This window comes from Gobius niger (genome assembly GCF_951799975.1).
Source record: "Gobius niger genome assembly, chromosome: 20".
Classification (NCBI taxonomy): Eukaryota; Metazoa; Chordata; class Actinopteri; order Gobiiformes; family Gobiidae; genus Gobius; species Gobius niger.
This window is the reverse complement of record NC_136871.1, coordinates 27,177,942-27,203,048: the sequence shown is the minus strand read 5'-3', so window position 1 is coordinate 27,203,048 and position 25,107 is coordinate 27,177,942. Positions and strand designations below refer to the sequence as shown.

The window sequence follows — 25,107 nt, the reverse complement described above, 5'->3', positions numbered from 1 at the left end:
TGAGGTGTTTTTTCATGTTTTAAAGTTCTCACCACCTCACCATTCAACACTATTGTGAATACAACAGCCTAACTATATATTTTATATGTAAATATATAGATATATTTACATTCACATTTCGGTCAAAACACCAAGAGGAACGCTGTCATGATAGCAGGAAGAATTTTCTAATAATAAGAATGTTATTAAGTTGAATTGTGAGTCATTTCTATATTTTAATAGTAGGTCTGTATAATTTTATTCTCCTCTTAAATGTCCCATATCAACGTGATAAAACCCAGACATGTTTTTGTAAGATAAGACCTAATGATGATAAAACATGTCCATTCACAAGTCAGAATAAAAACGGAAAAAAAAACATTTTTTTCCCTCTTCTATTAAGGTTAAAGGTCATACTTGACCTACAACATAACGTTTAGTTTGTGGGACATAGACCTGCTCAGTTTCACTACACAGGCCAAAACCAAGAGCAGAAATACCAAAGTAGTACATAATACTTACTACTAAAATTAAAGCATGCACTTTCAGATAGGGCCTTCTTGAAGTTAGTGCTACTTAGTAGTGTAGTGAAGAAAAAAAGTAATGTAAAACTGAAAATGTTGTACTACATTTACTTTTCAGTGCTGCTGCGTTCACGTGCTCTGGAAAAGATGATCCTTTCCAGTTGTGAAGTGGAAATTACAGTGCGTTGTGTTCCAGTGCTTTTATGTCGTAGCAAAGTGAAACATTAAAAACAACACACACCAAACACACACTTTAAAAAAAAACAAAACGCGAGAAAGTCCAACACTTCGGCTTTGATCGAAAAAACATAACAAGACGATAAGTGGATAAATAGTCTATATTAAAACTGAGTAGCTAAATAGCTAAATGCATAGTGTCGGCTTCAGACATGACAATCAGCTTTAAACATAGGCCTAAAATCGTGTTATCGCTGCTCTCTGACGTCTCTGAAGGTCAAAGGTTACCTCATCTCGAGAACGTGGGAAAATAAGTTTGGCAGTGTAAAATACGAGATGAGGTGGTGTTCACGTGCAATTTACAATGTTCCGTAGCTATTTATCACGAACACGAGAGCACGTGAAGGCAGAGTCTGTGTGGAATCTCACTTGACATTTCAAACAATATGAGCGTTGGTTGTAATTGTTGCAAAGTGACCTTTAAATGATCAGCCACATTGTCACTGAACGGAGCCTCTACAAAACAATACAAAAGAATAGGTACAACCAAAGCACGTACTGCATGCAAGCACGCGCCCCCCGGGGACAACAACAAGCGCACGTGCGTCTGTATGTATGTATCTGCGCGCGCGGGGCTGGCTTGGAGAGGCACGAGCGCAGTCGTTCATTCATCGAGCTGCAGCTGCGAGAACCAACGCCAGTCCTTTCCGCGTGCACCTAAAGCGACCTACAGCCGGAAGATGAGGGGCTCCTACGGCCCAGCGAACCCACGGGACCGTGCAGGTACGTGTACGCTGTCTTTGAGTATTTTTTAGCGCTGCTTCTGAGCGGATTTTGTGCAGAGAAGAAGCAGCCGTGGAGTGTGTGCAGCTGCTGTCGAGCCATGGGATGAGGTAAACAAGCGTCGGTCACGTACGCACCAACAGCAATGACAGCGAGTTTCTGCAAGAGCTCTCAAACCGAGCATTTGACAAACACGTAGAGGCATTTCAGAACAAGGAAAAGTTAGCATCTGTCATCAGTGTGCTTTTACGGCTAGCATGGTCTGTATCGCGGATTAAACTGCTGCAGTGGGCGCAAGCTAGCCCGTTAGCCGTTAGCTTCAGTACTTTTAAAGGGGGGAACAGAGATGTAAACACTATCAGTCTTGGCATGTTTTATTGGAGCGACAGTCGTGATCGCATATATTTGGCATTTTGCGCTTTCGAATTGTCTTTCTTGTTTATAATACTTCATAGTTGATGTTACTTTTAAGGGATATAGCCCACTTAGAATGAATGACAGCCTTCTAGTATATTCTACTTTAAGTGTGTGTACAAATGATTCAACTTTGACATAGCTTAAAGTCAAAACGCAAATGTAATCTCCTGATATTATAGATAAAAAAAAATGCATATTTGGCACAACCTTTTTCTTTTATCCTGTGCCCATGTAGCCTATTCCTTGTCCTAAGCTTGTGCAATTTCCAATATGGTTATTTCTGCAATAGATGTAGTTTGGGCCGCACAAATGAACGCAAACCAATCAAAAGTTCTGTTTGAATTGAATTAGCAACTAGCCCTGTGCATGCTAACCCTGTAGCAAGACCTCATGCCCTGAAATGTAGCTCTTCTGTTGGTTCACATTTAGTTAAAAATGTGCCCTATGAAAGAAACTTTAATACAAACCTTTTGACAATATTTTTTCCAATATCCTGCTACCCTGGAACTGATGCTTTGTTTTTATGAGATTCATTCATTCACACAAGCTTTCTGCCTGCACTTGACTATGATGCACAAACTAATGCCACACCACAATGGTTAATCGTCTGATAGGGGATCATAGTCATGCCTCTTATTATGCAATCATTGGGTTAGTCATCGTGCACTCCCTAAGGCTTCACTTGAGTTAGACGCTGTTACATTGTAAAGCTGTGCAGATGCAAGGGAGGCTTTGCATGCTTCTTAGAGAGATCTGGGACATCTGCTGCTGCTCCAAATATGGACTGGAGTCTATAGTCCAAAGTGCGTGGAAGACAGAGTGTGTACGAGCTGCGTGTGTCTTTGAGAGTCTAGGGTCCCTTCCTGTCCCTTCTCAGTATGTTTTGGAGGTTTTATTTTAAGTGAAGCCTAGGTCAACAATTTGACCTAGTTTTGTCCTGGTTTGGACTATGTTTTTGTTACAAATCCAGGTTCGACAGTTGCAAGGTGCAACATTATTTTCTTATCTAATTGAAACTTGAGTAGTTGCTATTAGCACAATTGCAAAGTTGACCTCTCCCACAACTGTTCATCCCCGGTTTATGTCTCATTTAGTCCTGATTCTGCCCCATTCCTTTAACTATATAGTCCTCCCCTTTCTTATATCTGCTCTTGTTGCTATTTTGACTAGAGGAGGTGGAGCAGGAACAGGAAAAACATGATGTGAGCCAAATATTGTCTGAATGTACTGCTGAAGAAAGTGAGCTGGGGTGACGGGCTTGTCTGGCTCATAAACTAAGAAGAGCACATGCATCTCTGTTTGTTAAAGACAGGAGGAAACCTGTGCTGTTGTATATTATCTGTTGTACCAGTTCCTTCACAACTTATAGTAATGGATGAATTTGAATGTTATGTCATTCAACTTCACGCATCAAATCAAATGTTGATTCACAAGCATCAACATTTGAGAGAAGACTGAGGTTAGAACTGCTGCTTAATGTGAGAATCAGGTGCATTTCAGAACATGTTTGTAAAGTTATAAGCAACTGGTATTGAGTTGGGACCCACAAATCTGGAATTTGCAAAAGAACCTGATAACTGTTGATTCAACAGACTCAAGTGGTGATTCTATACTTTTTCTGTGCATAAATACTAGAAGATATTAGCCAATTTTGGGTCCTGACTCCCGATCCACCAGTTGAGAACCACTGGTCTAAGCCACAAGGTTGGAGTTTTAAACATAAACCCAATGGGGATATTTTGTTTGGTCACCAAGGACGTAAAATACCCTGGTCCGTAATGAAGTACTTTGTGCAAACAATCGAGTCGGAGGAAAGCAAACTTTAGAGGAACACACCTACTTTTTAAAAACCTACTGTAAATATAACAATCAGGCCAAGCTTGAAGTAAATCTGAGCTGGTCATGCTGGATTTTTTAATTATTTTTTTTAAATGTCAGTCGTTGTCTTTGCAATGTGTTATTTCAAACAGTCAGAATAAACTGTTGTGAAAGACTGTGCTTTTAACCCTACTCTATGATGTTACTCTATTGCCAACTAGCAGACCTGGTTCTAGGTCTGACCTCCAGAGGCTTTAGTCCAGACCCCAAAGCATTTGCATCCTAAGTCTCAATATGCGTAATATCTTGACTGAACTGATCAACCTGTGCTAGGCATCAGTTAATGGGCTTGTTTGGGTTGACAAGAACATGTTTTTAGCCCATGTTTTATTACGCATAATCCCTTTCATTGATCTCGTTTGCTGCATCCTCTTTCACAAATTGCGCCTGCCTGTGTGATTGTGATGTTGGATGTTGTCAGCGCGCAGCCTGTAGCTTCAGCGCCTCCCGTCTCTCTGCTGTGGATGTATCTGGGGGAAAGTTCATCCTCTCGCTCTGAATCTCATTTACAAGCCTCTCGATCGCTCCGGCACATGCGCAGAGAGCGGCGTCCTGCCAACGCTCCAGCACCCTTTTTTTTCTCCAAAGCCATGTTTGTTTGGGTTATTTGAGGTGAACAGAAAGGGGCGTGGCATACACAATTATGGGAATCTTTTTTTTGTGTGTGCAGTGAAAAAACCTGCCCGACGTCCTGCTGGAATCATTTCAAGGACGGCAGAGGCATAACGTCACTGGAAACATTATACATTCTCTTTCTGTGTCAGACAATGAACATGCAGATCACTTCTAGAACATACATTTTCATAAAATAATTGGGATAAAAAGTCAAATTTGCACAGGAATTTTGGTTAAATATTTGTTCTGTGACGAGGCTGCTCTTTGGTGTTTAGGGATCAGAAACTTGTGATTGATAAGAAAACCCAAGGCACTCTTCCTGCCTTTGTTTCAAGGGGCTAATAAGTCTTGAAACGTATTGCATGCTGGGTGTTTCTTTATCCTACCATATTCTTAGCGACAGTAGAAGTTGTGCAGTAGTAAAAAAACCAAAAAACAAAATCAGGAGTCAGGACATAAGCAGATATTTGGCCTGTCAAAGCTTTGTCTTTCCTGGATATCTGGAATTAACATCTGGAAAGATGTCAGATCAGGATGACTGCTGGTGAAGTTTACTTTATTGTCCTATCAGGAAATTTGCACTCTGAAAAAGACCCATCCTTTAATGCTGCTGAGGCAACTTGTCAACCTGTCTCCAGATCTTCTGTTTGGAGGGAGCTGGAGAAACCCACCTACTTATTCTGTAGGGCTGTCACGGTATGAAAATGTAACCTCACGGTTATTGCGACCAAAATTATCTGTGAACTCCGGTCAATTATAATTTCCCTACAGGTATGTCTGGGTCTGATCTCAGTGGCCGCGTTACATGGGTTGAATTTCAACCTACCATTTAGCGAGCGGGGGAGGCGAGTGTTGAAGGTGACGTCAAGCATATGCGTCACATTTGCTGGTTGTAGTTCGGCAATGGCGGCGGACAGGAAAGTAATGGAAGCTCTTCAGTCCGTCCTGGCTTGGCCCCCAAATATCCGGAAATTAAAACTGAAGCCTTGGAATGTGCAAGGAATGCCCCCAAGAGTTATGATAGTTATAATGGCTGCTTCACTCACTCGGGCGCATTACATACGTCACGACCAAACACTAGCGAAAATCAGATCCAATCGTTTCAGGAGGAGTTCACCCCTCCCACCTGCTTGTACGAAACGCAATGAGTACGAGGGTCTGGTAAAACCAGGTTAATGTTGAATATATTCAGAAAGCTTTGACAGTCCTACATAAACTGGTGTCTTTGATCGTCAACTAAATAAACCCTCTATACCAGGAAAATATGAGAGGAGGAAATTTGCTGATTTGGGGACTTGTCATCAGACAGTAATCATTATTAAATTCATAATAATGCAGCGAGAGTGAATCTACTGCATTGGCGACCAACTCTTATCTGCCCCCTGGGAGCCCCATAATGCATTGTGCCATTTCAATATGGAGGTATCCGTGGCACGGCTTATATGCAATGGCCACTGGCTGCTCTGCTTTATGACCACGACACTGGGGGCCGCCATTGCTGTAGTACCTCCATATCGCCGCTAGGCCCCCATTGAAAAGCATTGGAGTTTAGACACCTTAAAAGCAACTTTAATCCCTGGTTTCAATTTTTTCAACACTAGACTAGGCTAGATATTCCTCCTGAGATAACGCTGGGTTAATCACAATATATGAAACCAGGCTGGTTTTCGTAAGACATTTTTTAGAAATCTCGTACTTAATGAGGGTCGGACTGTTAGCATTGGAGCAGCGCGAGCTACACGTCACGCAAGGGCCGAGTCTACGGTGAAGATCCCGCCCTTCTGCCCTTTTTAGGAACATGCTTCGTCAGAGCTGGGGAGGGGGAGTCTGTAAATCCGCCATGAATTCCCCCTCGACCGTGGTCAGAGGCAGAAGACGTTCATTACTTTTACAGTCTATGCTTATATGCTGGCGGCGGCACTATGGGGCAACTTGTTGCGTTAACATACATTGCATTGGCTATTGAGTTGTGGGTGATGGTCACGCAGATGAATCATGAGGTTCGAAGTATTGCTGCCTTTAGTAGACACTTTTTCCTGCATGTTCTGCAAACTGATAACTGTGTTCTATCAACTGTCCCTCTGAGTTCTTCTTAAAATACCCCAAATATGCCCAGACTTCAGACTTGGTCCTCTTTGTCGGCTGATCAATGTCCTGAGCGCTGTCGTCTCCTCCTTCGGACATAATTCCAGCTTCGAGAAAGTTTTGTTTTGCTTGTAAACTACAAAGTGTGCCTGCGCGGTAACTTCACCAGTTGAGACGCCGACTGATAAGGCTCACAGTGCCTACACCGCTGGCACGGTTATCCACCAAGATAAAACTTTTTTTTAATTGAAACAGTAATTGTTATAGCCAACCTTTTTATCAGGATTTACTGCTACACCGGTAACCGTGACATCCCTAATTCTAAGTAACCAACTTTCTAATACAAAATGTAGTTTGTGTGGTTTTACAGTAAGGTCAGCTATGTTTGTTGAGTAGATTCCAATTCATGTTAATTGTGAAACTCTTCCAACCATTAGAGGTCGACTGATATGGGGTTTTCTACATGTTTCGTCTATAATCCTGTTTGATGCTTCTAAACTGTCAAACGTGTCAGTGTTGAACTGACAGTGTCCGTCATAAGGGCCACAGGACTGATTTATCGAGGACATTCATGCTTAGTAGGTACTTCAGAGGGAGCTTAAAATCTGCAGATTACAAAACAAAAAAACCTAAGTGTTCCATCTCTTAAGGTTATAAACAAATGTCGATGTTTCTCAGTTCCCCAGTTCCGGAGATATCAACATTAAACCGGCCGGTAGCCAATATTGTAACCTACCCAAATATTGGCCTGATATATCGGCTGACGTCTGCCAAACCTCCTGCTCATCTATATCCACACATAGAGAGACATTTTCAGTATGACTCCGTTCCAGCTGCAGTCAGTGGTGCCGTTAAGCTTGTCGTCCTGAAACACATTGTGCTGCTGTCCCTGAGAACAGTTTGTACCTGCAGCAGGTTCTGTAATGCACATGGATTATGGAGGTGACTGTTAGCTGTGGGTTGTAGGCACTTTGTCTCTGTCTAAAGAAGGCTAAAAAAAGGCTGTTGAAGATTGTTTAAAATCGAGCAGACCCCTTGTATCTAAAACAGCAAAGAGATTGTGATGTCATAAATTCCACATTCAAAACGGTTCTTTATTAGAATGAAGTTTATCTTGAAGCCCTAAATAAATCCTGCATTTGCCTTGCATTTCAATAAAACCTGTTTGACTTGCTGTGTAAACGTGGCCACAATAAAGTGTATGTGGGGCAGCTCCGCTCAGCCTGATCCTCCACAGAGAACAGGCAGAGAGACGAGTGTCGCGTTGATGAGATAAACTTGGACACGTTCACATAGGGAGTGACCTTTGACCCTTGCTGTCTTTGTTTACAAACTGATAAAGTCATTTATGAGGTGGCGTATGATCTCAGCATTATGGCTTTTGAAGGAAACCATAAGCTGTTTGTATTTCGTCATCTGGGATCAAAACGAGGCTTAATAAATACAAAATCAAGACATGGCAAAAAAAACAACATAAGTTTTGCGCATGATAAAAAATACCATGTGTTTTTTCTGCTGGATAAGATTTTGTGATATATTGAGGCTTCTTGCGATATGGAAATTTTATCTCCAAACATTGTGATGACAATATATTGTGCAGCCCTACTTAATGGTCAAACCTTAGTCCAGATCTTGTGCCAGGAGTAAAATTAGCCTAGTGTACATGTTTTAGGTTACTGGGGAAATCATAACGCCTTAAAGGGGCTAGATGCAAGTTCGTCATTTTATACTCACTATTGCCACCTCAGGTCATATGTGTAACTGCAGCTTCTATTTTAAGCTCGTGCATGACGGCACTTCAGACCCAAATCAACACCTTTTTGACAGTACAGGATTTTAGAGGCAGTTGTGGTGGACAGATCCGGGCTCATTCTACACATTAGGACATTGTTGGAACATGTAGGGGGAGGAAAATACTTCATTTTAACATTTTTAACTCTGTATAGTCCCTTTTAAGTTACAATTGTAATTGCTTTGTTTAAATGCATACAGTAAGAATGGACAGTAGCGCCCTCTGCTGTCACAATAAGAGCATGGCGCTATGGCTGCATTGTAAACTGCAAATCCCATAGTGTTGAAAGTGTGTTTGTTCAAGGAGACTCCGTCAGAATCACTGAGCAGACACTGCCCCCTGCTGTCAGAGTTGGATAATAGCACAAGGCACCAGAATATCTGGTTTTGTGTTGAAATCCACGTCCCTGTGTGTCCAACGCCCCAACACAGTCGTTTTCTCTCTCGTTACTTTATGAACAGTATTTTTATTTTCTTTGTGCAGTGCTTTGGAAAGCGTTGTCTGCATAATGTACTGTGGAAATGGATAGATTGGTGGAGTTGTTTGCCAGGGCTGTGGGATATTATTAAATGAGGCGTGGACTAATTACAATAGACTGCTATTGTCATCGTGGTCCTAAGAATAAATGTCATCTATTGTAACTGAATAGGCTTTGATGCTATTTTTGACTTTGTGAACAAAAAGTGCGAGTAGCTGTTAGTAAATGGATTCAATGTTCAGTCAGAGTGGATTTGGTCCACTGCTGTTTGCTCACATATAGTATTACACAGACTCAGACATACTTCACTTACACTGTGGAAGCCCAAAGGCGGGCCAATGTTGAGGGTGCGTTCAGGTTCACAACTGCATCACAGCTCACTTCAAGTGGACTAAGTCTGGGAAGTACAGTTGAAACTTCCTGATATTGTATTAAGTTTTTGACAAAAGTCTGCTTCACTCCATTTTATAGGAATTTAAGGCTTACGGGTTCTACCGTTCCTGTCATTGTAGGTTTATTATTTGCTACATGAAAACAAGCGATTTGAAAACGATTGGTTGCCTTAATCTCATTCTTGAATTTGATGCCATAGTTTCACATATGGGGCAGGGGTCTCTATATAACTCTAAGGCCGGCTCATTGGCAAAAACAAAGAACAAAAAGAATGTCCACATTGAATCATATTGTTTTTTTAATTGGGATTTTGTTCATAAACCAGCCATATAAATAACCGTGAACAATTGATCTATGTCAGAGGTAGGCAAGTTTTCTTGGCGGTGGGCCAATTTTCTTTATTGTAAATTGACCGAGGGCCAAAGCTGCTGGTTATTAGCCCAAAGTAAAGCACAACAATGGAAAAATGACCATCTTAAATGAGATAAATGACTTAAAATTGCTTGAATAAAAGTTCTATGTTGAATTTGAGTCGGTTTGAACTAATCCAAGATACAAATGCTATAGCGCCAATGGAACAAGAATAAAACCCACTTCAAATCAGACAATTGTTTTTCACTTGAAATGACACAAAATTATCTGAATTAAGTGAATAACTACTACTATGAGAGGTTTTATCTCATCTAAGACCAGACCAAATCTACTCACGCCTTATTTTTAATCTCCTAATTCAAGTAGATTCATAATTTCTTCCTTAAAACGATGATTCTTTTTCCAGTGCACTTCCTTCAAATGCCAGTGTTGGACATAATATATGACCTAATTGGGTGCATTGACAGTATTTCTACCTTTTTTTCCTCCCATTTAACTCTAATAATGTTAAAAGTACTCTCTGATTTGTGTAACAATGTTTCTCAAACTCATCTTGAGGGCCAGAGGTTCTGTGCTGAAGGGCCGGATTTGGCCCTCGGGCCTGATGTTGCCTACCCCTGATCTATGTAATTGAACAATGTCACACTTTAAGGATGTAAAAAAATATACATCACAATAATTTGCGTCATGTTTGTGCAAGTTTATATTTAATATAACAATATACCACCTGTACAACTTACTAAAGGACAAAGCACCTCACCCATCAAGAAACCGTGTGGTTGATGCACCCTTTATTTCTATGATATAAAAGATATGTCTAGTTACTATTACTTCATTACACATTTTCCTGACTATTCTGCACCCCCTGAGTGTTTCTTGAGAGCGGATGTATAATTTCTCCTCCATTGTGAGATCAATAAAGTCTTATCTTATCATACTTTGCCTCACAGACTAATTGTCCATCCTGCAGGTCACGCGCTTGCAGACATCAGCATGTTTACTGTAAGTCCGTGGTTCATGTTTTTTATGTCTTTGCATCAGTTTTCGTTCGTGCTCGCTTCGTGTGAGACTCGTGTTCCACGAGCTCTTTTCTCAATCTGTTTATCGAGTCACGCCCGCCCCGCGGCCCCAGCCTCGCCTGTGATTGGACGAGGAGGTTGCTGTCTCGTGTCTGATTGGCCCATGTCTCGTTTGCATCCGCTGCCCATGTGTGCAGCATGTGTAGCATGAAGTGTACCATGATGTGCACCATGATGTGCACCATGATGTGCACCATGATGTGCACGGCGCAGGCTCTTGTTGTTGAAGAAAACGTGCTTCTCCAGTGCGCACTTTCCACACAGTTACGGTAAATGGGAATATTGAACGGTAGATTCTTGGAAAACTGTGAGGTTCATGGAAAATAAGGCTGTGGTTGAGACATGGAAGCAACACAGGATGTTCTTTTAAATGAATACAATGTATAGGCACGTAAACACAGACTATGGCTGGGATTCGCAGGTCACTGTAGCTTGTACAGAAGAGCAAAACATGTACACTTGGGTTTGGTGCAAATGTGCATATTCACTTTCAGCTGTAATAACATTTAGTCGAGTGTATGAATTCAGTTACAACACAAAATATGACCACATGTAAAATAATATAGGTTTGTAATGTGGTCGAGGTAAACCTGATGTACCTGGACTTGTTGATGAGACATGTTGTCCAGACGGGTGGGGGGTTGTTATTGCTCATTTCCAGTTGCGCGCTGTGCTCAGCCAGTACGGTAAAAAGGCTGCTCCTGCTCCTCAGCTGATGTGATGTATCTCCGCTGAATCCCACCGCTCCTAAACACTCACCCTGCGCACAGTGTCGAGTCCGGACTCCGCACGCACAGATCCCCGCAAACCTTTTGCCATTGTGCGCTCTTTAACGCGCAGTAGACAATGTTGGACAAGGATGTTTTGGAGCACGGGCCGCGGGAGCTGCACCAGAATCCTCTACGCAAGATCTGGATGCCGAGGACCAGTAACGGGCTGCCCCCGCGACCCATCACTCAGAGACGGGGTAAGAGGCGACCGCACCGATCGAGCCCCATTAAAAAACAACACGGATTGGACATGTGGGGGATTTTGCAAACTCGTATGACTTTTTCTCCCCTTCACCTTTTTCCATACTGTCTTCCTGGTCCATTGTTACGCAGCGCTAGCCCCATGTGAGTCTGTGGATCTGGCGATGTTGCATCATATTCTCCCCATCTTCTTCTTCCCATCGCGCATCTCGCATTCGGCTTCCGTCAGATCGCCCTTTTCCACATGATATGCACCTTTCCGATATATCACGCCTGTCATCACGTTACTTTACAGAAAGGTTACTTTGACTGTGACATTGCAGTGCCTTGTGACGCGCGCCTGACTGAAAATGGATCAATTTGCCGGGATCACGCGTCAGCACTTTTGCCATCAGGTTTGCAGGATGTAGCGGAGACTTTCTGTCTTCTGCGCTGGTTCTGCTGAGTCAAGCTCGCAGTGGGGCGCCCTCTCCCCCTCCCCACCCCCCACCCCCAAATGTCTGACTTTTGTGTACATTCAAGAAGCCTCCAGTGATCCGGGTGTAGGGCTGCCGGGGTTAAGTGGTGGGGGGTTAGAGGTGCATAGGATGTAGGTCAGCCTTTGTTAAACAACATAGGCCTTGAAAGACTTGATGTTGCCTAAGTGATACTTGTTTTACTTGTCAACAATTGACTGCATTGGTATGATAAGGGAGTAGGGGGGGTTCCAAGGTGACCGGGATGGGGGGATGGGGACAGTTTGGGGAAAGCTATTATCAAGATAATACAGGGGTCTCCAAATTAGTTAGGGAGCTACCAGCAGTTCTTTCCAGCCTTAATCCTAAATTGCTCCCAAAAGACTTCCTAAAACTTATTTTTCTACATACGCCGATAAGTCAAACTATGGTTAAAGTGAAGTATAGAGGCAGAATGAAGAAATGTTATGTTTTATTTCTTTGCATTGAAAATTGCCCAAGCCATTAACTCCATTGGATTTCTTTAGTTATTCAAATATCCTAAAGCTCAAGTGGCTTTCTGTGCTTTTTATCATGCTAAGTGTTGTTCAAAGGGTTGGAGACACCGGAGATAATGTTTGAATTACTAGATGCAAAGTATCAAATGCTCAATATTGTTCAGAGTCAAAATCATTTCGGCTACATCTGTGAAAAGTTATTTAGCCCAAATAACTCTGTGTATGCTTTTGATAAAGGAGCAACTTTGTAATGTGATACTTGTGAAAAGCATAAGTTTGATGTTGCCCAGACTGTAACAACTACAATACTTTTATTTATTTACAGATTGTAAAACTAGGAACGAATTGTTATCAGCATGAGCCCTAATCTTTCTGTGATGATTATTGAGTTGTTTAGCTGGAAGAGCTGTTAAGAGCGCTTTGTGACCTTGAGGATAATCAGGAAGATGCGCAGTGTCCTCTCAAACAATGTTGAGTCTACGTTTTCTGCGTCAATACCCGAAGTATCAGCAGTTATTGTTTAATCTAAACTTTGCTTGGAAAACCTTGGTTGCCTCTTTTTAAAGGAACTACGTGGCTTCTCATTCAATAGGCAATTCAGGAGGTTAATAAAACCTCCTGAATAAACCTCACACTACCTCAGTTCTCTTCACCAATGAATAGTCTATTATACTTTAACTATACGTTTACTCATGTACTGTTGTTTTATCTTTTACAGTTTGCATGACGAACTGCCCCACGCTCATTGTGACTGTAGGACTCCCCGCTCGAGGTAAAACGTACATTTCCAAGAAGTTGACGAGATACTTGAACTGGATCGGCGTCCCAACAAAAGGTAAGGAATAGCACACCGTATTATCTTGTGGAGCAGTTGAAAGTCAGGAGTCTAATGGCTAAATGTTTTTTGTTTCAGTGTTTAACGTTGGTCAGTACAGAAGGGAGTGTGTCAAAATCTACAAATCGTTTGAATTCTTCCGTCCAGACAATGAGGAAGGCCTTAAAATCAGACGGTAAGTCCAAAGACGGAAGATCCCATTGACTTTCCTCACTGTCATACAGCTAGCATTGTAGCGCTACATCTAGATTTATTTGTCATGGTCAGATAAAAACAACAAAATGCAGTTTGTATTGAACAAACTTGATGTCAATTTCATTTTGTGCCACAGTCAGTGTGCCACGACCGCTCTGAACGATGTCCGAGAGTATCTGAGCGTGGAGGGAGGACAAGTTGCGGTGAGTACTGCCCCCTTGTGGCCAGTCCCTGAAAATTCAACTACAAACATTGAGCTAAATGTTGCTTTTTGTCCTGGTCACTACAGGTGTTCGATGCCACAAATACGACGAGAGAGAGGAGGGCGACGATAATGAAGTTTGCAGAGCAGAACGGGTTCAAGGTGCGTCACACACAATGTTTTGAACCTCTTAACCCTCAGCTTTACCGAGCACATTTTCTCCAGTTTGACTTTACCCAAATCTAAAATCACAAGTGATATTTAGTCTGGGGACCACCAATTCATTTTCTCGTAGGAGAGGTGTGGTTTACGGTCGTCCATAGTCGTTGGGCAATACGAAAAAAAAAAAAAAAGTCTATCATGCGTCTGCAAGTAGCCACAGCCAATCGTATCATCGTATGAGATGACGTATGACGTGCCCGCTGTAAACTTTTGAGATAAACTATTTAGAACAAGGTCTAAAGCTTGATCGAAAAATACCATCGTGTCTGCTGCTGTCATGTTGGATCCGTAAATAAACTTTTTTTTTTTTAATCTGTAAATAAACTACAAGCTTCCGTACATCGAATAGCGCGTCATCGTCTTGCCGGCCCTCCTCGTTCTGTGATTGGTTCCCAAATCCAGGCGAAATTTCGGCCATGGTCCCCAGGCTGTTGTGCAGTTTGAAATGATTCGAGCGCACACAGCAGCATGGCGTTAGCCAGGTTACGTTTTCATCGCTATTTTGACTCTTTTCTTCAAGAAGCTTTTATACTTTGGGTAAAGCCAAACTGGAGAAAATGTGCTTGGTTCAGGTGAGGGTTGTTGATGTTTTTTTTTATGTGATCAATTGACTAATGTCTTGTCACTTAGGTCTTCTTTGTGGAGTCTGTGTGCGAAGACCCAGACGTCATTGCAGAAAACATAGTGGTAGGAATTGTCAATGTGAAAAACAAAACAAAATATTGTTAGTAAAAACGTAACATTAATGTTTTGCTTTTTCATTTGATATTGTAGCAGGTGAAGCTGGACAGTCCTGACTACATCCACACGGACACAGAGGAGGCTGTAAATGACTTCATGAAGAGGATCAAATGTTATGAATCTTCCTATCAGCCGCTGGACGAGAATCTGGACAAGTGAGTGACTCTTCCGCTCACAACACATCCATGGAAGTCTCGCTGGACTCTGGCCGCACTCCATGCTGCTTTTCACCCAAATGCAATAAAGTAAAAAGCACTGCACCTCTCTTTCCAGAGAGCTGTCGTACATAAAGGTGATCGACGTGGGGCGGCGGTACCTGGTAAACCGCGTCCTGGACCACATCCAGAGCCGGATCGTGTACTACCTCATGAACATCCACATCACCCCGCGCTCCATCTACCTCAGCCGCCACGGAGAGAGCGACCTCAACATCAAGGGACGCATCGGGGGCGACTCCGGACTGTCCGACAGGGGCAGGGAGGTGAGAGCCCACTACAATGACTAACCAGCTCTAGAGAATATACAGTGCCTCTCGTGAGTATTCATACACCTTGAACTTTTGCACATTTTGTCATGTTTACAACCCTAAACATAAAGATTTTATTTTGATTTGTTTACTTAACGTTCACACACAAGTAACAGACAGCTGTGAAGTGAAAGCAAAATGATACATGATTCTGTTATTTTTCAAAAAATAGAAAAGTGAAAAATGTGGCGTGCATAAGTATTCATACAGCATGCATGAATACTTTGTGGAACCCCCTTTTGCTGTAATAACAGCAGAAAGTCTTTTGGGGTTTGACTCTACAAGATTTGCACATGTAGAGACTGACATTTTAGCCCATTCCTCTTTAAAAAACAACTCAAGCTCTGTCACATTAGAAGGAGAGCGTTTGTGAACAGCAGTTTTCAGACCTTTCCACAGATTTTCAATAGGATTTAGGTCAGGACTTTGACTGGGCCATTCTAACACATTAATATGTTTTTATTGAACCATTCCATTGTAGATTTATCTTTGTGTTTAGGGTCATTGTCCTGCTGGAAGGTGAATCTCCGCCTCAGTTCTCTTGCTGACTCCAGCAGGTTTTCCTCCAAAATAGGGCTGCTCGATTATTGAAAAAATAATAATCACGATTATTTTTGTCATAATTGAAATCACGATTATTCAAACGATTATTTGTTGCCTTTAAAAAAAAAGTCTTTATATTTATTAATTTAAAAAAAAACTGCTGAATATTTTCTGTTTTCTGAACAGTCATAAAAGTACGAATGATTTCATGTTTGCCTCGATTAAGGAGAGGTCTCTGTTTCACACCTGCCCCCTGCTGGCCAGTCCTCACACCTGCGCAAGTAAACTGAGCCGCGCAGCCGGATGACATCATCACACAGCACTGTTTGTTTTTATGTCAGGCAAAAGCATGAGCCAAAATGTGAAGGGTAAATAATCCCAGCGCCATGAAATAATGCAAGTCTGCTTTGCCAGAAAAAAAAAAAAAAAAAAAAAATTGTCTCCGATTATGCTAATTTTGTAATCGTTTAGTGTAATAATCGAAATCGTAATCGAATTTCGATTAATTGCACAGCCCTACTCCAAAATGTCTCTGTATTTGGCTTCATCCATCTTCCCAACTATTCTTACAGTCTCCCCAGTCCCCGCTGAGGAAAAGCAGCCCCACAGCATGATGCTCCCCCCCGTATATTTGACACTGGGGATGGTGCACTCAGGACGATGAGCAGTGTCAGATTTGCTCCATAGATAACGTTTTGCATTTGGGCCAAAAAGTTCAATTTTTGTCTCATCTGACCAAAGCTCCTTCTTCCACATGGAGCTGTGTCCTCCATATGACTTCTAGCAAACTTCAAACGGGATTTCTTATGGCCTCCTTTCAATAATGGCTTTCTTCTTCCACTCGTCCATGAAGGCCAGATTTGTGTAGATACGACTTATAGTTGTCCCATGTTCAGTTTCCCCCAGCTCAGCGGCAGGACTTCACAGCTCCTTCAGAGTTATCTTGGGGCACTTGGTTGCCTTTCTGACCAGTGTTCTCCTTGTTCGCTCTGATATTTTAGGTGGAGGACCACGCCTTGGTATCATGTATCATTTTGCTTTCACTTCACAGTTGTCGGTTACTTGTGTGTGAACGTTCAGTAAAAAAATCAAAATAAAATCTTCATGTTTAGGGTTGTAAACATGACAAAATGTGCAAAAGTTCAAGGTGTATGAATACTTACGAGAGGCACTGTAGGCCACTGTCCGACAAGGGGCTCAGAGAGTTTCAAAAATTACTATTTCTAGTGCATTTACTACAATTTCAAAATAATAAATATCTGAAGAAAGATAACTCTGGGCATCTGCTATTTGAGCGTGTAGTGCTTTTTTTGTTGTTGTGTTTTTTAAAGATTGACTGCACAATATAATGAACATCTTTTTTTTAAATGTGTGATTGGAATATATGAAATAAAAAAACAAAAAAATATTTTGTTCCAAATGTTTGGTCTGTAATTCTGTAAAAACATAAAAACCTGACCACTCCAGCAGAGGCCAATTTTATTTTATTACTTTAGGTTCAGTCATAGTTTCTGCCCCAGCCTTGATTAGTTTCTGTTAGCGTTAGCATGCTGCCGTTAGCATTAGCATGCTGCCGTTGGCATTTGCATGCTGCCGTTAGCATTTGCATGCTGCCGTTAGCATTAGCATGCTGCCGTTGGCATTTGCATGCTGCCGTTAGCATTAGCATGCTGCCGTTAGCATTAGAATACTGTTGCTAACCACGGCATTCAAACCACAGTGATCAAAAATGCAACTATGGAGGTTTAAAACTAACTCACCGACTTGAATTCTCCTGGTTCTGCTTCAGTTACTTGCAGCATGTCCATATTCACTTAGGTTTGGTGAAACTTATATTTAACAAACTTGTAGCTAACCAATTTTCATGGTGATGTTTCTCCGTTCCCCTGAGGCCTGGGATAAAGATGGCAGGGCGGCGACCGATACACTGTTTTCTTCTGGTCTTTCATCTGTTTTAAATCATTTGGAAAATATGAAAAATATAAAATCCCTCTGTCAGTTACGCCCACAAGGAAATGGTTGAGATCATGCTAACTCCCAGACTATTATGTCTTTGAATTATCTATGAAAAAGCACACAGTTTGGCCAGGCAACTGTCTTCGCTCTTTCCAATGCAAAGCTCTATCACTTATAACCGATATTGTAAAATCCACAAATATCGGCCCGATAAATCGGTTGACATTACAGCTTAACTTTTTTTTTAAAGATAAAAAATAATGCCATTTACTTTTTCGCCAACCTCTTTGCATAATTGCTATTATTTATTTTTTTATTTTTTGTGTTGACGTCAGTATCGTAATAAAGTCATTGTTTTGGGGAGCCTGAAGTGTTAAAACAGTTACTAGTTTCCCCTTTGTGTGTAGTGCAGGCAGGGTTTGTTATTATTTTTAACCATTGTTTCCACTCATTTGGCTAAAATGGACTCATCGTGATGCATTTCTTTTAATTTTCCAACATCTGTCCTGCAGTATGCAATGAAGCTGAGGAGGTACATCCAGGAGCAGAACATCAAGGACCTGAAGGTTTGGACGAGTCAAATGAAGCGGACGATTCAGACGGCGGAGAGTCTGGCAGTGCCCTACGAGCAGTGGAAGGCCCTCAACGAGATCGACGCCGTACGTGCTTTTCGAAACACATGCACTTCATTGTCCCTCCCGATTTGAAACCTAAACCCTGCTCTCCTCTTTAGGGCGTGTGTGAAGAGATGATGTATGAGGAGATCCAGCAGAACTTTCCTGTGGAGTTTGCCCTGAGAGACCAGGACAAATACCGCTACAGATATCCCAAAGGAGAGGTGAGGGGCCAGGCACATTTGATTTAACAACCTTACATGTACATTATCATTCATTTACGACTTTGTTGCGTAGTCGTATGAAGACCTGGTTCAGCGTTTGGAGCCGGTCATCATGGAGTTGGAGCGACAGGAGAATGTTCTGGTCATCTGTCATCAGGCCGTCATGAGGTGTCTGCTCGCCTACTTCCTCGACAAAAGCGCAGGTGACTTCATTTATCTACATGAGCTTAATATAGAGACTGCAGTTACGCGTAAGACCTGAGTTGGCAGTAGTGAGTATAAAATTACCAACTTGCATCTAGTCTCTTTAAAGCAGTACTAAGTAACTTATTTACCTTAATAAAATCCTTTCCGTAGTCCCTGTGGGGGTAATACAAGTGTTTATGGGATGATTGGAGGGTCGTTCATCTCCCCCTGGTGTCTCTGGCCAGAAAACCATGTTTGCAACTTGACTGCCCCCGGTGCGGAGAAAGTAATACACACTAATGGAATCACAAAGAAGAAGCTAACATGCTAACGGGCAATGCTAACTGCGGGCTAACGTCACTTTAAACAGTACTTACAGCCAAGTTTGAGTGAAAAAAAATATGTCTATTGTATAATTGGTTGCACAGTAACCCTCCCTCCCTTCGCCTTTCCTGTCAGCCTCGTATTTAGTCTCCAAGACAATTAATAAGTTAAAAAATCGTAACTTGCTACTACACCTGCAGTTGCGCTTTTGGCCTCTAGGGGCAAGAGTTACTTAGTACTGCTTTAAGCAATTAAGTAAAATTGTCCACTGCTGGAGTGGCCAAGTATTATGTTTTTGCAGGATTGTAGACCAGACATTGGTCTGTAAAAGATATCGGCCGTGCATATCAGCATCAGCCAATAGAAATCCAAAATAATGGCCATCGGCCTTAGAAAAAACTATATCGGTCGACTTCTATAAATTAGGTTGTGGAAAACAAATAATAAACCAGTGATACATAAAACACATTTGGCACTGATACAAAATGAAGAAATCATGTTTTTTTCATTTGGATCAACATTTTCATATTATCTTTGTACATATACACCCCTGATAACTCACTTCTAAAGGAGGCTGTTGAAGTGCGTATGACAGACCATGGTTAACACATTATATTTATGATTTTGTTCATGGTTTCACTTCCTTATTGGACAGAAGTACTGAGTGTGACAAACGAGGAGGTAGAATTTCTGTATATGCAACATTCCCTCTTCTTATGTCACATAAAAACTGAAAATACGCTGGTGTAAAAAACACTTGTAACCACTGTGTTCTTTCCCGCAGATGAGTTGCCTTACCTACAGTGCCCTTTGCACACGGTCCTCAAACTGACCCCTGTAGCTTACGGTGAGTTCCTCTTTTAAGGGTCACTTAGAAGTGAAAAGGTGCCATGTATTTTTTGTTTTAGGCTGCGATAGCAAAGAATGTGTCGATCTCAGTCATATGGAAGACTTGATGTAAAAGTGTGAACCGAGAAGCAATAATTATGTAATGATATGCCAACGATGCTTGTTTCTGCAGGTTGTAAAGTGGACTCCATCTATTTAGGCGTGGACTCGGTCAACACGCACCGAGACAGGCCCGCGGTACGTACCACGCCAAATAAATGAAGCTGATATCCCAATAGATAATGTTCTAACGTTATATTTCTAACATATGCTTCCATGTTTCCCCCCCCAGAACGTGATGGCACAGCGCAGCACAGAGGACGCCCTTCAGACTGTCCCGGCACATTTCTAAGCTACTTCCTGTTTTACTCCATGACCTGCCCACCCCACTCCAACACCGCACCCGCTTTAGACCTCAACCATCACCAAAAGATCTAAAAACAAAAGGATTTTAATCCACGTGCATAAACCAAACTCGAAGTGTGAGCACTTTCTTTCACTCCATCCTCTGTCCGGTCACTGCAGCCTCTAAATATCTGTGAAGAAACATATTTTTTATAAGTGTGAATAATGCATTGTAACTTTTGATTTGCATCTTTTCTAAAATGTCCTTTTTTTTAGTTTTTATTATTGACCATGGTGCTTCTGTGCAAACGTCTTACCGTCGGGTGTTGATCGAAGCAAAAAGCAAATCAAGTCTTCAATCAAGTAAACGCCTTGCCAATAGAGAAATATCAAGGAACATTGTTTGAGTTTACATGAGGACGATGTGATTTTTTTTTTTGGATGAAGCTGCTCTTTTGCGTACATACTGTGATTTTACTGTCATTGTTGAACTAAATAAAATTATGCAAATATAGTCTGATCTCATTGTCCTATAGCATTTGTGTTTTTACCACAACACATTTAAATAGTCTGATGAACTTTTCTTTAGAGTCGTTTTTTCATACAGTACAAGTATCTACTCTAAAAATAATTGTTCCGTTTTCCTCAGAGTAAATATTTAAGGGGCAAATGCTTCATTTCGATCTATAAAATGGATGTAGTTTGTGTCGGGCACTTTGTTCCCGATGTAAAGCGTACAAGTTTGATGTATTCTGTGTTTTCTTTGGGAATATCTCGATCTCTACATTAGTACTCAATACTCCAAGTACTTTGTTAACCTTGAGTAAATATTTGGGTCATCACCTTGTACTTGAGTAAAATTATTTCAAAGTAGCATTAAATATTTTGGCTACTCCACAGTGAGGACACACTGCTCCAAGACACTATTCTCAAAACAACCACTCGAATCTCTCAACAGTGATTTATCAATTTAAAAAAAATAATGCAACATAAAGACAAATCCATTACAAAGAATAATGATTTTATTCTGTCCACAGCGTTTGAATCGTACGATCGGGTCTAAATCTGTTTTCACACATGCATGTCCTGATTGTAAAGTCTATCACTGTCAAATTAAGTATAATATAGTTGTATATATATTAAAAAAAAAACATTTAAATTATTTGATAACAAAAACATAACCGTAATCCTGTGCTCAGCGGTTTGTAAAATATATCTTTAAGGACCTGCCCTGAAAAGTACTTCTGATTTAAGGCAGAGAAACTACTGTGGAGATCTGGTTATTTACAGATGTGAAGTTGCTGAAGCACAGGGGGTTTCAGGTGGGGGGGCAGAGAGGCGGTCCCTGTTGGAGTTTGTGTCAAAATGACTTCGTGAAGCTCCACAGACGACGGTCCACGTGGCAAAAGGAATGTAGTTTGGGATCTTTTTCTTTGTTTTTAGAACTGTAAAGAGAAAATGTGCAAGTTAAAAGAGAAATAGTGTTAAGGAAGTTAATGCAGATACTGTAGATTAAACAAAGGCATAATCAGTCATATCATCTCATACTGGCATGTAGTAACCGCAAGTTTACAATTATTTGGTGTTTGGGTTTAAGTCACTGTTTCAAAGTGTTATTGAAAGCACGCACGGCTAAAGCTGCAGTCATGACAGAGGAGACGCTCACATTTTTGAGGAACTCTTCAGCGACGATCCTGGCCCTGGCGTTGACGGACAGCTTCATCTCACTGATCTCTTTGTCGATCTCCTCCATGAAGTGAATGACGAAGTCCACCAGTTTGTGTTTGTACATCTGCTCCGTGTGGAAGTTTGTGATCAGGAAACTGATGTCGTAGCCCTGGACCAGAGCAGGAAACGGTTACGGATTTGAGCTCAGATCAGTTCAGTGTCTGCTTTTAAATCCAAGTTGAAGAAGTACTTTGACACAGTTGTGGTTTTATTTTCTCTTTTATTGGTTTATTTATGTTAAGCACTGTGTATGAATGAAGATAATAAAGCACTTAAAAGGCTGGGTTCAACAAATATCTTTCTGAAGGAACTTAGTGAGAGCAACCTCTTTTTCAAACCAGAATCAAAGATGTTTTGTGTCGATGTTTACCTCGACTGGTTTCCTCCTCAAGATGAAGAAGTTCTCTGCTCTCATCATCATGAACCGCATGAACTTATGGCACAGGATCTTCTCAATCTCATCGGCCTAAAGCACATTCAAACTGGTTGAAACCTCACGTTTACTTAACATAATGCATCTGACTGACCTGTTTGACTGCGATGCTCACTCGGACCGAGTTTATGGAGCCTTCGATCAGGACCTTCTCCTTCTCGTTTCGGCTGATGACGACGGGCTGAAGCAGCAGCTCTTTACTGCTCCTGAGCAAACGCAGCAGACTGTTCATACAGGTTGATCATTTAAGGCAAAATTCTGGACATCCAGGTCCGTCTTACCTGACCTCCACCTCCGGCTTGTTGTGACGCTCAACCACCTGAGAGGAGAAGTTCTCCAGACACAGCGCGGCCTGAAGAGTGGCCCGCACTGCGTTCAGGTACGGGCGCAGTGTTGCCGTCTGAAACAGTCAAACACGACATTTTATTTAACAACAGTCCGACATTATCTTCAGACGAGGTGGAGATTTGCTTTTGAACATTAACAAGCGTATGACAGGTTCCACTTGATTTTTCTAGTTCTTACTTAGTTGATGGGACATTGCTTTTCGATCATAGTTTTAGGGAAGACCAGGGTGGGTTGGGTCACTCAGTGTTTTAGAGCTAAGACCACTTCATTCCTATACTGAAATGAAGTGACATAAGACGACAGAGAGTTCCATAATTCAAGGATAGAATTGAACTCGCACAGACCCAGTGATACAGTCTGGATGCCAGGCAACAGGGATGGAAAATGAGCCTCTCTTCATATGTCACACATGAACAGAGGGTAAGTAACACACACAGCATGGCAACCGAAGCCAAACGAGAGTGCGTTTTATTATTCTGTAACATATGTTAAACCAGGGGAAAAGGGAACGTGTTTAGTTATGTTAGCAATGTTCAGTCATTAACTTTAAGGAGCTACACCTGATTGTACAAGGAAACTGGGTCACTCACATTTTGATTGAATTGCTATTTTCTGGTCCAAACTCATCTCAAACTTTCCTAAGACATTTACAAAATCAAAATCCGTCACAGGGACTGAGTTTAAAGCAGGTTTCACAACTTTCAGGAGGAAAACTGTCACTTCACTAACCTGACATGTTATGACTGTTTAAAGGGCTTAAATGTCTGCTTTCACCACATACTAAAGGACAAAACAAATTTTATTCCAATAACAGAAAATTATAAAATCAAGGATATCTCCTTTAATGAACGAAGAGGAATCTGGTCGAGACATATTTAGCGCCTGATGCAAAATGATGTTAATACAAACACAGCAATGGGCTTCAGGACCAGAACCTGGAGCAGAAGGGGAAACCCATCTTGCTGCTCAGATTCAGCACATTCAGAGGAAAGAGACACTTGCACCAAACGTAACACAATCGTTTAGCAACAAGTTCATTTTCCCAACTTCAACAGGCTTCACTTCATCACTTTATCATCATTTGAAGGTGGGCAATGGACATTTTTCCCATTTGGAAATAAAACGAACCACATTCAAAGTTAAGAGGAATAACTGTCAAACTGCAGCAGCTCTCGGTCTTTAAATGACATTTTTCTCACTGACAGGAAGCCCATGCTAACGATGCTAGGCCAGGTAACGCTAGCTCAGATAAAAGCAGCCGATCAAATCGCCCTGTAGTTACTAAAACAGGCTTGTACGTGAGCACTGAACGTCACAAATTAACAACGCAGCGTTTGAATTCATGCTAAAGGCTCATATTTCGTGCGTTTTGGACATTTACGTACCATTTCTGTGGATGAGCTGAGGCGTAAGACGGAAGTACCTACACCGGAAGTAGCGCTCACGGTAAAACGTGAAATAAAAAAATAAAAAGATCGTAGTGCTGTTTTTGGTTTCCTTTTGTATTAATAAATTCCTAATTAAATCACAACAAAAGGTAAACATAAAAAAATGTCTAACTACGTATGATTTCTATACATTTCGTGTAGTGTTTATTTTTTGTAATAAAATGTTTAATAAAGTACAAGACATTATTGGGGTTTGTTTTACTCTTGAAATGAATCAGACAATTTTATTCAATAACTTTATTTGTCATCCCAATTTCTTTGTCCACATCATTGGCATCGCAGAGACTTACAATGAAGAGATCGAGTAACACCAGGGCAAAAATGTAACCTATTCATCAAGTATAGAGAACATTTAATTTGTTAATATAGTCAGCCTTTACCATCTATAATACACTGAAGTACACAATTTACCAGTAAAAATATGGCGCCAACCTGAGCTACAAGCAGCGAGGAGTGGAAACCAAAACATCGGACGAGTGAGAGCAGTGACAGATTATTTCAAAGCATTGGTTTTGATGGACATACATCAGTAACAGCAGAACAAGTCATGTTACAGAAAAGGCAGATACTTATCAAAGAGTCGCTTCATGATCTCGTCTGTCAAGTGAGGCCTTGGATAGAATACAATCAACAAGTGTACTTAACAGTTTTGTTCAAGGATAGGGCCGCACAATGTTGGGGAAATATTTCATTCACAAATTTGGGAAGTTCTGTAAAAACAAAACAAAATCAGGGTCATTTTCATGGTAAATTTGACAAAACCCAAGTTGTTAATGAGAGTAAATGCCTTCGTAAATATCTGCTTAATGAGAGAGCTCAGTAGGTATTGTAACGTCCTCAAATTTAGTCACTAA

General features: G+C 41.3%; 2 protein-coding genes across 3 annotated transcripts; one reads left to right on the top strand and one right to left on the bottom strand.

The window, feature by feature from the left end:
- The first annotated feature begins 1,306 nt into the window (after positions 1–1,306).
- On the top strand, positions 1,307–20,382 carry pfkfb4b (6-phosphofructo-2-kinase/fructose-2,6-biphosphatase 4b). 2 transcript variants are annotated; one of them, XM_079578376.1, is made up of 14 exons: positions 1,307–1,463; positions 13,214–13,330; positions 13,409–13,505; positions 13,662–13,728; positions 13,815–13,889; positions 14,580–14,636; positions 14,724–14,845; positions 14,964–15,171; positions 18,228–18,374; positions 18,449–18,553; positions 18,627–18,756; positions 19,848–19,910; positions 20,085–20,149; positions 20,244–20,382. In XM_079578376.1, the coding sequence occupies exons 1-14, from the start codon at positions 1,421–1,423 to the stop codon at positions 20,301–20,303; spliced, it is 1,356 nt and encodes a 451-aa protein (XP_079434502.1). In that variant the 5' UTR covers positions 1,307–1,420; the 3' UTR covers positions 20,304–20,382. The 2 variants fall into 2 exon arrangements, with proteins under 2 accessions (XP_079434502.1, XP_079434503.1); XM_079578377.1 differs by lacking the exon at positions 1,307–1,463 and adding an exon at positions 11,269–11,539.
- Positions 20,383–21,300: 918 nt separating this feature from the next.
- arpc4 (actin related protein 2/3 complex, subunit 4) lies at positions 21,301–24,245 on the bottom strand. The gene is made up of 6 exons (XM_079578777.1): positions 24,191–24,245; positions 22,739–22,857; positions 22,552–22,663; positions 22,395–22,490; positions 21,957–22,133; positions 21,301–21,741 (listed from the first exon to the last, which is right to left on the bottom strand). Exons 1-6 carry the CDS (start codon positions 24,191–24,193, stop codon positions 21,736–21,738), a joined length of 513 nt encoding a protein of 170 aa, XP_079434903.1. The 5' UTR covers positions 24,194–24,245; the 3' UTR covers positions 21,301–21,735.
- Positions 24,246–25,107: the final 862 nt, after the last annotated feature.

What these genes read in the sequence shown, in the direction of transcription:
- arpc4 (XM_079578777.1), bottom strand. An exon ending in TGAGCATCGCAGTCAAACAG is followed by an intron (nt 22,491 to 22,551) that starts GTCAGTCAGATG and finishes AATGTGCTTTAG; the next exon opens with GCCGATGAGATTGAGAAGAT. An exon ending in TGAGGAGGAAACCAGTCGAG is followed by an intron (nt 22,134 to 22,394) that starts GTAAACATCGAC and finishes GCTCTGGTCCAG; the next exon opens with GGCTACGACATCAGTTTCCT.
- pfkfb4b (XM_079578377.1), top strand. Translation starts at nt 11,419, where the DNA reads ATGTTGGACAAGGATGTTTTGGAGCACGGGCCGCGGGAGCTGCACCAG. An exon ending in ACCCATCACTCAGAGACGGG is followed by an intron (nt 11,540 to 13,213) that starts GTAAGAGGCGAC and finishes TATCTTTTACAG; the next exon opens with TTTGCATGACGAACTGCCCC. An exon ending in TGGAGGGAGGACAAGTTGCG is followed by an intron (nt 13,729 to 13,814) that starts GTGAGTACTGCC and finishes TGGTCACTACAG; the next exon opens with GTGTTCGATGCCACAAATAC.